The sequence below is a fragment of the Apteryx rowi genome, unplaced genomic scaffold (genome assembly GCF_003343035.1).
Source record: "Apteryx rowi isolate R43461 unplaced genomic scaffold, aptRow1 scaffold_302, whole genome shotgun sequence".
NCBI classification, from domain to species: Eukaryota; Metazoa; Chordata; class Aves; order Apterygiformes; family Apterygidae; genus Apteryx; species Apteryx rowi.
The window spans coordinates 1,035,635-1,048,552 of NW_020449442.1; the positions used below are offsets into that span (position 1 = coordinate 1,035,635).

At 40.8% G+C, this 12,918-nt stretch overlaps 1 protein-coding gene across 1 annotated transcript in view; it reads right to left on the reverse strand.

The window, feature by feature from the left end:
* Positions 1 to 12,918, reverse strand: part of GRIP1 (glutamate receptor interacting protein 1) — a 96,986-nt gene that overhangs the window by 15,073 nt on the left and 68,995 nt on the right. The window contains exons 16-19 of the mRNA XM_026070023.1: positions 8,706 to 8,850; positions 7,500 to 7,639; positions 7,143 to 7,328; positions 2,872 to 3,028 (exon numbers count right to left, since the gene is read on the reverse strand). Coding sequence (XP_025925808.1) covers positions 2,872 to 3,028; positions 7,143 to 7,328; positions 7,500 to 7,639; positions 8,706 to 8,850 — 628 coding nt within the window. The remainder of the gene's footprint in view (positions 1 to 2,871; positions 3,029 to 7,142; positions 7,329 to 7,499; positions 7,640 to 8,705; positions 8,851 to 12,918) is intronic.

The window sequence follows — 12,918 nt, forward strand, 5'->3', positions numbered from 1 at the left end:
CCAGAGTGCAGCAGTTTGTGCAGTGGGGTGCATGAAGGCACCTTTGTTTCTGATCCCTGTGGTGTACGCTTCAAGCATGGTCGTGACATGCTGCAGAGCACATTCCTCAGTTGCTGTTGGAGTTGCTGTGTCAGAGGCTGGGACCCAGACCGACCCTCTGACAGYAGATGYRGCTCTVCAGGTCTSRGGCTGCAGGGAGTGCTTGGGGCCTCTCCGGGAGGCCTGGGCTGGCAGCCAGCTCTCCTGCAGGAGGTGTGCTGCTGTTGGCGAGTTGTGTCGTCAGGTAAGGGAGTTGCGGGAGGAGGTCAGTAGGCTGCGCAGCATCCGAGAAGTGGAGCAAGAGATAGACAGGGTATTCTCGGAGACTGTGCAGCTTCGGGAGTCCCAACCCCCCRCAGCASTGGAGTTGCYRGAGGGCTCTGTGCCGTGTGAAACGGTACATCATAACATCGTAGAAGAAGGCTGGAAACTCCTCACTGCTCGTAGAAGGAGAAAGGCTCCTACTCCTCCCAAGGGCTTGCAGCTGAAGAACAGGTTTAGTGCCCTCCAGGATGAGGAGGAGATGGGCATGGCTGCAAGGGAAGTACCTGGGACAACAGACCCTGTGCCCTGCCGGAACACCCAGAAGAAGCAGCGGGTGACTGTTGTGGGGGACTCCCTGCTGCAGGGGACGGAGGCATCTATCTGCCGACCTGACCTCATGTCTAGAGAGGTTTGTGGCCTGCCGGGGGCTCGTGTGAGAGATGTCATGGAAAGAYTRCCAAGGCTCGTCCATGCTTCRGACTATTACCCACTGYTGCTCTTCCATGTGGGYGCCAATGACACCAAGGGCAAACTGGAGACCATCAAGCAGGATTTCAGAGCTCTGGGGATGGTGGTCAAGGGTCTGGGAGCCCAGGTCATCTTCTCCTCAATCCTGCCAGTGAGGGGGATGGATGAGAGGAGGAGGAGATGGACTTTCCAAGTTAACGACCGGCTGCGCCGCTGGTGTTGGCAACAGGGTTTTGGTTTCTACGACCATGGGACCCTGTTTGAAGATYGACAACTGATGGCGAGAGATGGGATCCACCTCGCTAAGTGGGGCACGCGTGTCTTTGCCAACAGGTTGGCCAGTGTGGTAAGGAGGGCTTTAAACTAGGAAAGATGGGGKAAGGGGAGAGTTATAGTGACAGGGTAGTTGGCAAAAGGCTGCTCAAGTCGGGATGCCTCCAACAGGTGAATGCAGCCAGGGAAGTGCGCATGGGATGTGGCTATGGAGGACCCTCTTTTACCCCTCCTGGGAAACCTGCATGCTCGATCACCTCCCTGAAATGCCTGTACACCAATGCACGCAGCATGGGGAACAAACAGGAAGAACCAGAGATCTGTGTGCGGTCGCAGGGCCATGATCTCATTGCCATTACAGAGACATGGTGGGATAGCTCACATGACTGGAGTGCTGTCATGGATGGCTACGTGCTTTTTAGGAAAGACAGGCCAGGAAAGCGAGGTGGTGGAGTTGTTCTTTATGTGAGAGAGCAACTGGAATATATTGAGCTCCAAAACAGTTGGTGTTTTGGAATCTATGGCTGCATCTCGTTTGAGAAGCTAAATACGGGCTTGAACTGTGGATAAAAATACTGCTGTTAAATTTAAGATATTAACTTATTAAGAACAGGAAGTATGAGGGAAACTATGATAATTTCCTTTATTAACTACTGACACTTTAGCTTGTGAAATCTTTTACTATGCTTCCGGTCAGTAGGGACCAAAGGAGCCGGATAAGGACTGAGCTCATACACTTGCCCAGATCTCTGCTAACATCTTGCCAGACTTCGCTGAAAAAAATATCACTGGGCAATCTGCTGGATCAGAGGATTTGTCATTCAGCTTCTGAAGAGCAGCACTGTCATCTAAACCCTTCCCTGATTTGCATTTCCAACCCAATAGACCAGACTTTATGAATACACTTACCCAATACATTTATACAGGAACCAGAAAGGTTTTCTTCAGCATTAAACTTGAACTTGTCACAGACTGGGATTTCAGGCTCCTTGGGCCATTACACCAAGAAATTGTGGTGCTAATGAAGCACGCATATGCCTGCAAGGTCTGAGGACAGGTACAAAAAGCACTGAAACCTTTTAAAATGTGATGTCTATCTTCCCTTGTCTGAGCAAGAACTGTTCATTGGCAGGAACGACCCAGGTCTCCACAGTTGTTCCACTGTTGGATGAGCCTTAGATAAGGATTTTTTGGCTTTTTGGATCTTTCACCATCTCCAAGCATTTTTCCCTCAGGAAGTTCCTACTTTTGCCTGCACACAAATTCACTGAAGAGCAGATTTACTTCTCAGAAGAGGAGGAATGTATGGCAAACTATTATAGCTTTGGATAAGACATTTTAACCTGGCTTGCTTTGCTCTTAAACTGAATCACTGCAGAGGTTTCAGACATAAATGGAAGAAGACTGCAGTTTCTGCCTCTTTGTCCAAACCAAAATGAAGATGAGAGATGAATGTGCTGGCATCTTTGGCTTCTTTATTTGTATGGTTATTTTTGGGGGGTGGAAAATAGAGCAAAAAATTTTTTAAAGCTTATCTAGGGTAAAGTTCCAATTCTTTTGGTTTATTCTGAAGAAATAAATGCTTTATTTTTTTATCTGAAGTAACTCAAATAAACATCTTGCTTTTGGCATTATAATCTTCCATAAATGTCACTAATCTACCCTAGTAAATTTCATGAACTATAAATGCTATATATCTCATATTTAAAGGAAGAGCTGTTACAGCTGGCTTAGAAAAATATAATTTCATTCCAGACAGCACATGTTCACTTTTGAAGCACAGCTGTAGCTGCAAATCAGAAAATGGAAACTTATACATAAACTTACCCACTTGCTGTAGATCGGTCCCATTCATCATCACTCAAACCTGTGTCATGAAATGGGTGGTTTCGTGGTCTACTTGGAGGGGACAAACTGCCCCTCTGTTTAGGACTCCTCCATTCATAGGCATTGAAGTTGTATCCTGAAGCCTGACAGCTGGTTCCTAAAAAGATGAATTATATATTTACGGCACTGTATGTGTTGTAATGACAGAAAGTCACATCTTCAGAGCTGGATTCTCTAGAACTTACATATCGACTCATAAATGCTACTTTTTTTTTTTTTGCAGAAGCAGTCAGATATTTAGAAGAATAAATGACCTAAATTATGCCCTAAATCAGCTGTGCTCTGAGAGCTTCTCTTGTGAATGTCACTTGAAATCAAATCTTAAATATCTCCAACACAGTCTTCCTACCCTTTGTATCTCAGCTGCTCCTGATGTTTTGTGCTGGACATTTTCAGAATTTTCTTTTTCCAATTTGACATCATATATTGAATATGAGTGAAAAAATTGTGTATGTTGAAATTAACATGTCCAAAATTAAACATAATCTATTAAGGAAAATGTGCTTCAGACCTATTAAAAAAGAGTTTTCAAGGATGTATTAAAAAAAAACCTTGACTTTTTAGGTGACTAACAACAACATTTTTTCTGCCTCTTGGTGACTTATGCAAATTTGGAAGCAGTGCAGCTAAAAACTAGTGTCATCTAACAACTAAAGAAAAACAACTTTGCAATGATACAGTCATCTCGATCTAGGTCAGGAGCAAGAATATCAGCATAGCTGGCCTCAATCATGCAAAAGCTTAACACAGAGATTATGCAGAGGGCGTCTGCAGGGAGTTCAGCGTTCTGCCATGCCAAGTGAGTGTCTCTTCTTGAAGCCTGAGGCGTGCTGCAGAGACGGTTTGAAAGAGTGATAGTTCCCTGTACTCTACATGTCTAAATATAACACTTCTAATCCAAAATATTCTGGTTTGGGGGCTATCATCTGTGCCTTTGCGGCATTTCTTGATGGTTGCAGGCACTGGATGTACAGGAAGCGCCTGTACCGTGGCCAAGTGGAGTTTGGGTGTTAGGCCATTAAGATGTTCAGGAGATGGGGGTGAGCATCCTCTACATCCAAAGTTTATTCAATCACTCCATTCAAGTGGATATCTGAGGGAGACACTCTCTGTGATCCTTGCACTTGACAACTCTTCTAGATTTCAGAACTGTGTGTGTTTAATGTCCCATTATTTTTTTTTTCCTAAATGAAGCAAAATGTGACCAGTTTTCTTTAAGAAACCATGTGTGAGGTGCACTGTTGCACAAACTAAATTTACCTGCATAGAGCATCCTCTGCTTGGTAAGGGAAATGGAACAGCAGCACAACATGTCCTGGCACATTATCAGACTAATCTGTTTTGTCCCTTGACTGAAGTAACAGCATAAAATGTTGATTGTAACAAGGAGAGCTATCACTGTACTTTTAAACATGATTGAAACCTGCTGGTTACAATCAGATAATAAAAAGTCCTATCTAAATAGTTTAGGTTAACATTTTAAAATAATTAGATCACTGGAATTCAGTTTAAAAGCCAATGCCAGAAATAGTTTAAGTTATATCTGCTTTTTCAGGACTGCTGGCACTCATAATGCAGCTTTCATTTCAGAAGCACAGAGCACTTTACAAACAGTGCAAGTCAGTGTAACGCTGACATGCATGAGCATCACTCTGGCCATTTAACATAGGTGGGAAACTGCAGCATACACATGTGAAGTATTTTGTCGATGATCAATTGATCTTTTCCAACAGTCATGTAACAAATCTGTGATGAGGACCCTCACCCTTCAGAGCTGTAATCTAACCATGATAGCAGATGCACAGGTGTAGCCAAGATCTCTGACCAGTGCTGCAGCTTCATTGGGCTCCAGAGAACAGGCTCCGACAGGATATGTGGGAGATGTGTGGCACAGGGAGCCAGTTCCTGCTCTGACTGAAGAGACTGTACACGATACTACTTATCCATATTATGGCTACCTAGATGCAAAAGTCAGCATGGTGCAGAGACCCCGGGGTGAGCATTAACTGGATTAATCTCACAACAGGAAGGAGGGCAGCTGTCTCATCACTGCTGAGGCCAGGACTTGTCTGTACAGGTGAGGACTGTGCAATCACAGCCCTGCACTGCTCTGCGAGGCTGCTCTGCCCTGCAAGAGGCCAACATGAGAAGCCATGTACCAGGCCCCTTTGTGAAAGGGGGACTTGCTCTCAGCAGAGCTACTGCAAACCCTGGGCTTTTCCCTGGGGCTCTAAGAAATGAGGAAAGGCCTGGCTCACGATAAAGCCACACACGCTTGGGACCAATGTACATCCTTGGAAAGCTCACCTTGTGGAAAGCAATTTCTCTATCAGTCATTTCCAAATGTTTCAAGGCTGTGTAAGCACCACCAGGCAGACTTGATAGCTGAAGTGTTTAGTGCTGGGTGGTTTTATCATACAAGCAACTTTGATATTAGTTCAATAGTACTTCTCATACTTAATTAAGTGTGATTTGGATTCCAGCTAAGAGCCTGACACAGTCTGGTTTCCAAGTGATGTACCAAGAAGAACGTATGGATTGACTTGTTACAGCCTCATGCTGGGGAATTCTGCTAAGCAAAACCCGGTGCCATGGAGCTGCTGTACATTTGTTTGATCTTGATGCATTCCTTCTCTAGTCTCTGTAGGTGGAGTTCTCTGATGTGCGTGTTGGATTAGGAAGCTCTAGTTTGCTGATGACTAACAAATATCACTACCATCACCTCTCTAATGAGGGCAATTCACTTCCATAAATCAGTCAAAACCTACCTATCTCCGTCAAATCCCATGTAACTAGAGAGTTATGTGCTTTTCCCCAGCTAACTGGCAGATACTAACTCACAAGTTCTAGGAAGGGTTTTGGTTGTGAAAATGTGAATGCTGTGTGGAGAGGACTCCCAATTAGTAAGGCAGCCACATTAGACACGTGCAAAATGTGGTGTTAATTCAAGTGAGAGAGAAAAGACTGCTCACCAGCATTAAATTAGTAACTAATAGGATAAAGCATTATCTGGTGCTCCAGAAACATTCCCCAAACTCTTCAATTTGCTTAGCCTGTGCTTATGCCAAGAAAGGTTTGGAGAGAAGCCAAACTCAACTTGACAGATCAAGATAGAATGAACTTTAATAGAAATGTGGGTCACATTAGTACAACGGCAAGGAATAAGGCACAAATTTGACTACACTCAGGCTGTTTTACAGAAGTGGCATGTACCCAGTCAAGTCTGGGCTGATTTTTTTTTAAGGCAGTTAGAAAAGACCTGTTTTGAGACAGATACTGGTTTAGTTTTGGTAGTTTGTTCATAGAGTCTGAATGATCAGGACTTAGGAAAGTTCTCTGGGCCCCAGGCATTTCCAGAGCTGAAGAGATTTGTTCCAAATATCATCAATTCACACTGGAAACAGAGCTATCATTCTGGCACTTTCTCCGCAATACTTCTCCTTAGAGCTTTTAAAAATCAGAAGAAAATCTAACATTATTTAATCATTTTACAAAGGGTTAAATAAAACAAGCTGTTTGGAAGCTACTTTTCCTGTTATCTAGAATATTACAAGATGTCTGTATCCCCCACTATCTAAGTAAATCTGTCTTATCCTATATGAACTAAAATGAAATTATTTGAAAATCCTATTAAACAAGAGTCAAACAAACAGAAGTGTAAAAGTTAGTGTTAATTAAAATAATCTCTTTAAACAGAAGGATGGCTTTTGAGGGCTGAGAGTTAGACATTAATGTCGCAGGAATGAGGAAGAAGCAAAAGATTAACAAATCATAAGTAATGTATGATGTTCCCCCTTCAGGAGTTTAAAATAAATCTTTTCTGTTGTCAGTTAAAAATTACTGCAAATGGTCATCAAATGCTCAAATTCATGAAAATCTTCAGTATGTTCTCCGCTTTGCATTAATCTACATTTGAAGGATAAACTCATTTAGTTGTGGATGAGCTATGGACTGGGCTATTCAGATGTCGGTAAAGCTAACAAACGCCTGTAATGTATTGATAAATGCTTCATAACACATCATATTGCCATAAAAGAATGAATCTGAGGCCAGCCAAGTGTAAGAAATTATGCTGCCTGGCAAAGTGTGTGGTCATAATGAGACACCAGCACATTACAAAGTTTAAAGCTGGTACAAATAAGGTTCTCTTTAAGGCAAAGGAAGGTCAGCCATGAAGGTGGTAATTTCTGCTTTTACATTCTTGATAGTACCTTGACTTCCAAAGCTGGTGTCAATACCAGAGCCATCCCATGACTCTACTGCGCTGTCAACGCTTGGGAGTGTAGTGGAATAGATGTCTGAGAGTTTGCTGGATTTCTGTGCAGTAGAGGTCTCATCTTCAGCATCGCTCAGTTCACTTATGTGACCAGGGACAGAAAATTTCTTGGGACTGGTAGCTGGACAGGATTATAAAAAAGAAGTGCGGGAGTAGTCATATCTTTACTACAGTTCGAAGAACACGCTTTTTACTACTTATATGACATTTTGTCCAGGGATGGCGTAAATGCTTGTTAATGTACAGAAACACACTCATTAAAGAGCACTCGTGCTACTTTGGCCATACTCACCATCTGTCTGCTTCTTGATTTTCAAGGTGACAGTTTCTCCTGCCATCTGTAATAAATGAATGGCTTCACTCAAAGGTTTTCCTTTCAGGCTGCTGCTATTTATTGCTAGGATTCTGTCTCCTATGTGAATTGCCCCAGTCCTACAGCAAGAGAGATGTAAAACAGTGAAAAAAGGAGCATAAAAAGCAACAAAGGCAGTTTCTTTGCATATCTGGACACATGAAAGTGTCCCTTTCTTCCTTTCATTTTGCATTTGCAAGTACAGAGTACTTCTATTGTTAGCCATGCTTAAAGCAAGTCACCTTTGTTGTAGCGACAATAGCAGAGCTGAGGCATGGAGATGCAGATTTCTGCTTTACTGCAGTAGTTGAGTTTATCACCTATAGATGATATTCATTGCTCCCATCTTTTTAAGTGTAATCTCAGACAGCCCAATAAAGTCTGAAATAAATATAATGTTTCTAGAAGTCTTGCAACAGAACAGATAATGGCAACATGAGCAAGTAACCAGCTATTTCACCAATGTGTCTTTCAGGATGGATCAGATCAAGGGAAGAAAAGCAATACACTCTGTAAACGTACCATTCATCCCGGCTGTGCATATTAACACGCTTTGTGTTCTGCATGTTCTCTCTGAAACCGCCACCAAAGGTAACAGTTGTAATGTACTCTATACATTTAAAAATGACAGGTGATAGCTATAACTTAATATTGGCATTATTCTATCACTTAACTACGAGGAGCATTTCTACTCCTTGGGTAATGCTACCTATGGTGTATATAAGTCCACATACAGATGCAGTGTGTGTATATGATGAGTGGCATGTTTTCAGATAAGCTTAAACACCTAAAGTCCTTTCTCTACCTATTCTACTGTACAAGACCACAGATTTTAAAAGGCTGCTAAATTGTTCCTGTGACTGAGCAGTTTGATTGACTGGTCTTTCCTAGGTGATTTATAGTAAGAACCACAATCCTCTGCTCTGTTTGGTACACCATGTTTAAGAACATCCTATTAAAATATCCCTCATGCTTCTGAACTTGGCAATGATCACAAAATGACAGAAAAAAGATTGTAAACTCAGATTTGGAGGAATAAAAAAAAAAAGCACTGCTAAACCACGAAAATTAGTATGCTCATGTGAACAAAAGAAATCTTGATCTTGACAAAAAGAATGCTTCATAATAATTTTTTTTCCAATTTACCTTTCAGCTAATCCTCCTTTTGTAAGGCTGGAAATGATTATGGGATCAAAGGGCTCTTCAGTACCAGAGATTGTAATTCCAAGAGGCCCACCGTAGCGCTTTAGCTCAACAGTATAAATAATTGCTCCAGAGCTCTCCTGTTCATCTGCAATAAATGCCAAGGGGATGCAATTGGTTTCTTATGAAAGAGGGAATGAAAAAAATAACACATTCAGACTGGTGACAGGTAATCAAACAACATTTGCAAAGGATTACATTTCAGATATACTTCTTAATCATATTATACTGGTTTATTTTCGAAAACAAATCTCTCTCATGCAATCTCTTTTTATTGCCAAACTTGGTTATATTGAAATCAACAGCAAAACTCCCCTTATTCTAGTAGAACTGAATTTTACTCTGTTTAAAATCTTGATAGCTTACTTGCTATTAAAATGTAACTTCAGGATATTTTATTAGAGAAGAGAATGTTACTACTATTGTATAAATACAACTATTCTTCTGTTTCTCGACCTGAATGGAGGGCATTTAAAACCAAGGAGAATTTGAAAGTCTCAAAAACAAACTTATTTAAAACAACAGTGGGAAAAGTCAGAAGTCATCATACGATGAGCAGTTGTTTTACTGAGAAAACCTGGAATATATCCCATGTTTCTGGTGGACAAGTTTTGAGTTTTCATAGCAGATGCAATCAAAAATAGCTTCTGAATTCTGTGTTTATCAACTAAACTAAACAACAACTGCATTAGTTTTCATTTCATTTGCATTATTTTGAAATCTTGGTCTCACCAAACTACCACCAGAAATGGAGAAGAATGCATGAATGGCTAAGCTAAATGCAATTTATTTTTCCTTAAACAATACCTTAACAGGTGCTGCAGCAAAAACAAAGGCTGCTATATTAATACAGTGCATGCTCTTTACATATTATCCAAAAGTATCACAGCAGGAGAGCAACCAACTGTAATATCTTTTAGTTGTGAGGGGGTATTTTAAAGTTTTAAATGTCAGATTTCTCCTCAGATCAAAATAACAAATGCTCCCTTGCCTATCTAATGATATTGGTATTCAGCCAGGGTGTCCAGCCTGGCAGGCAACTTTTCCTAGATCTTTGGGTAATGACATTCTGAATGGCTCAACGAGTGTGGAAAATATCTAGGATGACTATTCAGCAAATGCTATTAGCAGTAACCTGAGACAAGTTAGGAAATTTAAATGTTCCCATTTTTGCTCAAGTAGATAGTATAATTTTAAAAGGAAAAAAGAAACCTGCATCACCAGCAAAGGTTTAAAGAGTTGCTTTCTTCTAATGTTGAACATGGTACTTCAGCAGAGCTGGGGAGACATTACTATCTTTTAAGCTATTTTCTCTCTTTCCAATCTGCAGTGAACTTAAGTTTATAGCTTCCTCCTACCTCTGCTCCCTCCTATTTCCTACTTGCTATCCACATAAAGGAAATCATACACATTTAAAATTAAAGGAGAGAAGAAGAATTAGCAGTACTCATTCAGCAAGGAACACTAGGTCTTTCACACCTCGTGTTGGCCTTGGATTCCTACTTGCACATTGTCAACAGGGTCTTGGCCCTCGACACAGTTCACACAGACTATACTTTATCTGACACACTGTTTCCAAAAAATGTCCAAGACCCTGCTGGAGCCACTGATGGGCATACAGTGGGCTAGCAAGGAAGCTGCCACTGTACAGCAGAAAAAGTGGCAGTTCTTGGTTGCCTGTAAGACCAATTATGGATCAATGATAAATCCTTCGACATCCAACATTGGTAATATCTACATAGATAGTTGTGGCATTCACACTAATGCACTTCAACACTAATGCAGCACTTCAACAGAATGATGTAAAGTAAACCACCAAACTAACTGAAAATGCAATAGCTGGTATTTGCTAAGTGTCAACACAATACTGATGTTTCTCTGTTATCAATGGTAAGCGAATAAGAAGATATTAATCATGCAGCAGCCCTGCCACATTAAAGTTGAAGGTTTATAGATCTTAGTGAATAACTTAAAAGGAGACTGGTACATTATGTGTTTCTTCTGGTTAGCTCTAGTTAACAAAATTAATGATAGAACACATGAAATGTCAAATTGCTACATTATTATTTTCAGTGTTTTTGCCAGGCAGCAGGAAGGCTTGCTATTCAAGAACATATGTGGCCTGAATTCACAATGAAAGCCAGTTTTGCCATGAAAGCTAAGAATTATGATATTTTAAAAGGGTGGCAGCCATTAGGTTAATCAGGAGATAAAATTAGCCTCAGAATGGAAAGCTGTCAGGAAAAAAAATGGAGAACAGTACTTTCTGCTGAAAACATTATTTCCATCTGCAGAAGGCATGTAATCAAATTATCACGTTTTAGGGTCTCATGTTTTGTGAGATTTTCCCTTTTTATTTTCTCATAGTAATGTAATTGTGGATAATTCTTTGAAACCACATTTAATAAAAGTAGATCCTCTGCGCTGCAATGCCTCTGTTCTGTTTACTGGTCTCTTGCTTTTCAGAGTAATATGTCATTAACACAGACTAAAGTGCAAAGCCTGAGGGAGCACTTGACATGTATTACTCTGCTACTGACTTTGCTTGCAGGTTTGGCTATGAGGAACACAGCTTTGAGCTATATACAACTGTCTGGCACAGGGAGGAAAAGGAGAGAGAGCAGAGAAAGGAAAAACAGAAGGCTGAAGGAACAGCTAGAAGAAGCTAAAAATACTTTAAAATAAATATCAAAAGAAAGAGCTTGAAACACAGAGAGGGAATGAGAACCTAGGGAGGCAGAAACCCCTCCTCCCTGCCCTGCCCTCTTCAAAAAAGGACATCATGAGAAGTTAGAGAAGGTAAAATCTTAATCTAATTCTGTAATTTAGAAATTGTTCTGGAGTGCTCCATGCCTACCCATTTATTAGCATCAGGCTTTTCTTTTCTTGGGGGATTTATTAATGATTTGTGCTGTTAAGTTAAAGAAGCACAGTCGCTCTTTATATGAGAAAAATCAGTCAGGCATTCATAACTGGCAAATATAATTAAAATCGATTTTAGTTGAGGTGCACTTTTTCTTACACTTTTGCTACTGATTTGCCACCGTTTTTAATTTTTTTATCATTTTAGGGGACACATTCATTTTAGATCTCAAATGTCTGAGATCTGCTTTAAACATTTTTAATTATGCTTTGGCAGCTATTCAACCGTTATAAGAATCGTTTGTATAGAGAATCTTGTTCAGTAGGTCCCTGATTAGTTGTCCATCTACATTTGAATATGTTCAGTTACATCAGTCCTATCTGGATAAGACACTGTAGCTGTATGAGAATCTTGATACAGAGGTATTGATACACATATACTGTAATTGTAAATTAAGCAATACGCATTTGCATTGCATGGAATAAGAATCCCACACAGACTAAAATCTACACCATCTACCCTGGTGTGCAGTACCTAAGAGGCCAAAGATGGTATTCTACAGGGATAAAGACTAAAATCCACATTTCAGTGGAGATGATAACAGAAAATGTGTACCAACTTCAATGGAAACAAAAGCTGTCCTGGAAAGAGGCCCATGAGTCGAGAAAAACCCACACAGTGTTTAGAAGTGTGAGAGAAGTTATTATCTCTTCTACAAGGCCCTGCTCGTGCCCCTCTTCTACAGGCTGCTGGTAATTTCTCCGCAGAGGTACTACCCAGGTGGGAACTTCCAAATGGGAAGAGGGATCCTGGGCTGCCATGAACATTTAAATGACGGTTTCTTGTGTGCAGGAAAAACACTTCCCTTCTACAGGCATTTTTACTGTCAAACTTCTGTCAAGTGTAGCTGCAATTTGCTCCCTTTGTAAGATACCTGTTTTGCTCAGTTTTATAACACAGCCGTCAATCAGGTGTTCTTTGGATGCACAGCCCATGGCCAGTGAGGCCAGCCTTTGTCCAAGATGTCCCAACTATACTTAGCAAATACCACCTCATGACCTGCTGGGGCCTAAATATCCATGCCCCCAATAACCTTTCACCTTGCTCGATCAAAACTTATTTCTAAAAGCCAATTTTCACAAGATGCTAAATGCGTCCACCTTTGCCTTGTATTGTGAGGAGATATTTTCTGTTTGCTTTCAGAAGTAGAAAAGATTTGTATCAATTAAAAGCATTCTACTGCAATTCTAGCCACTATTTCAACAGTTATACTTGATTAGTTTTTTTAAACAA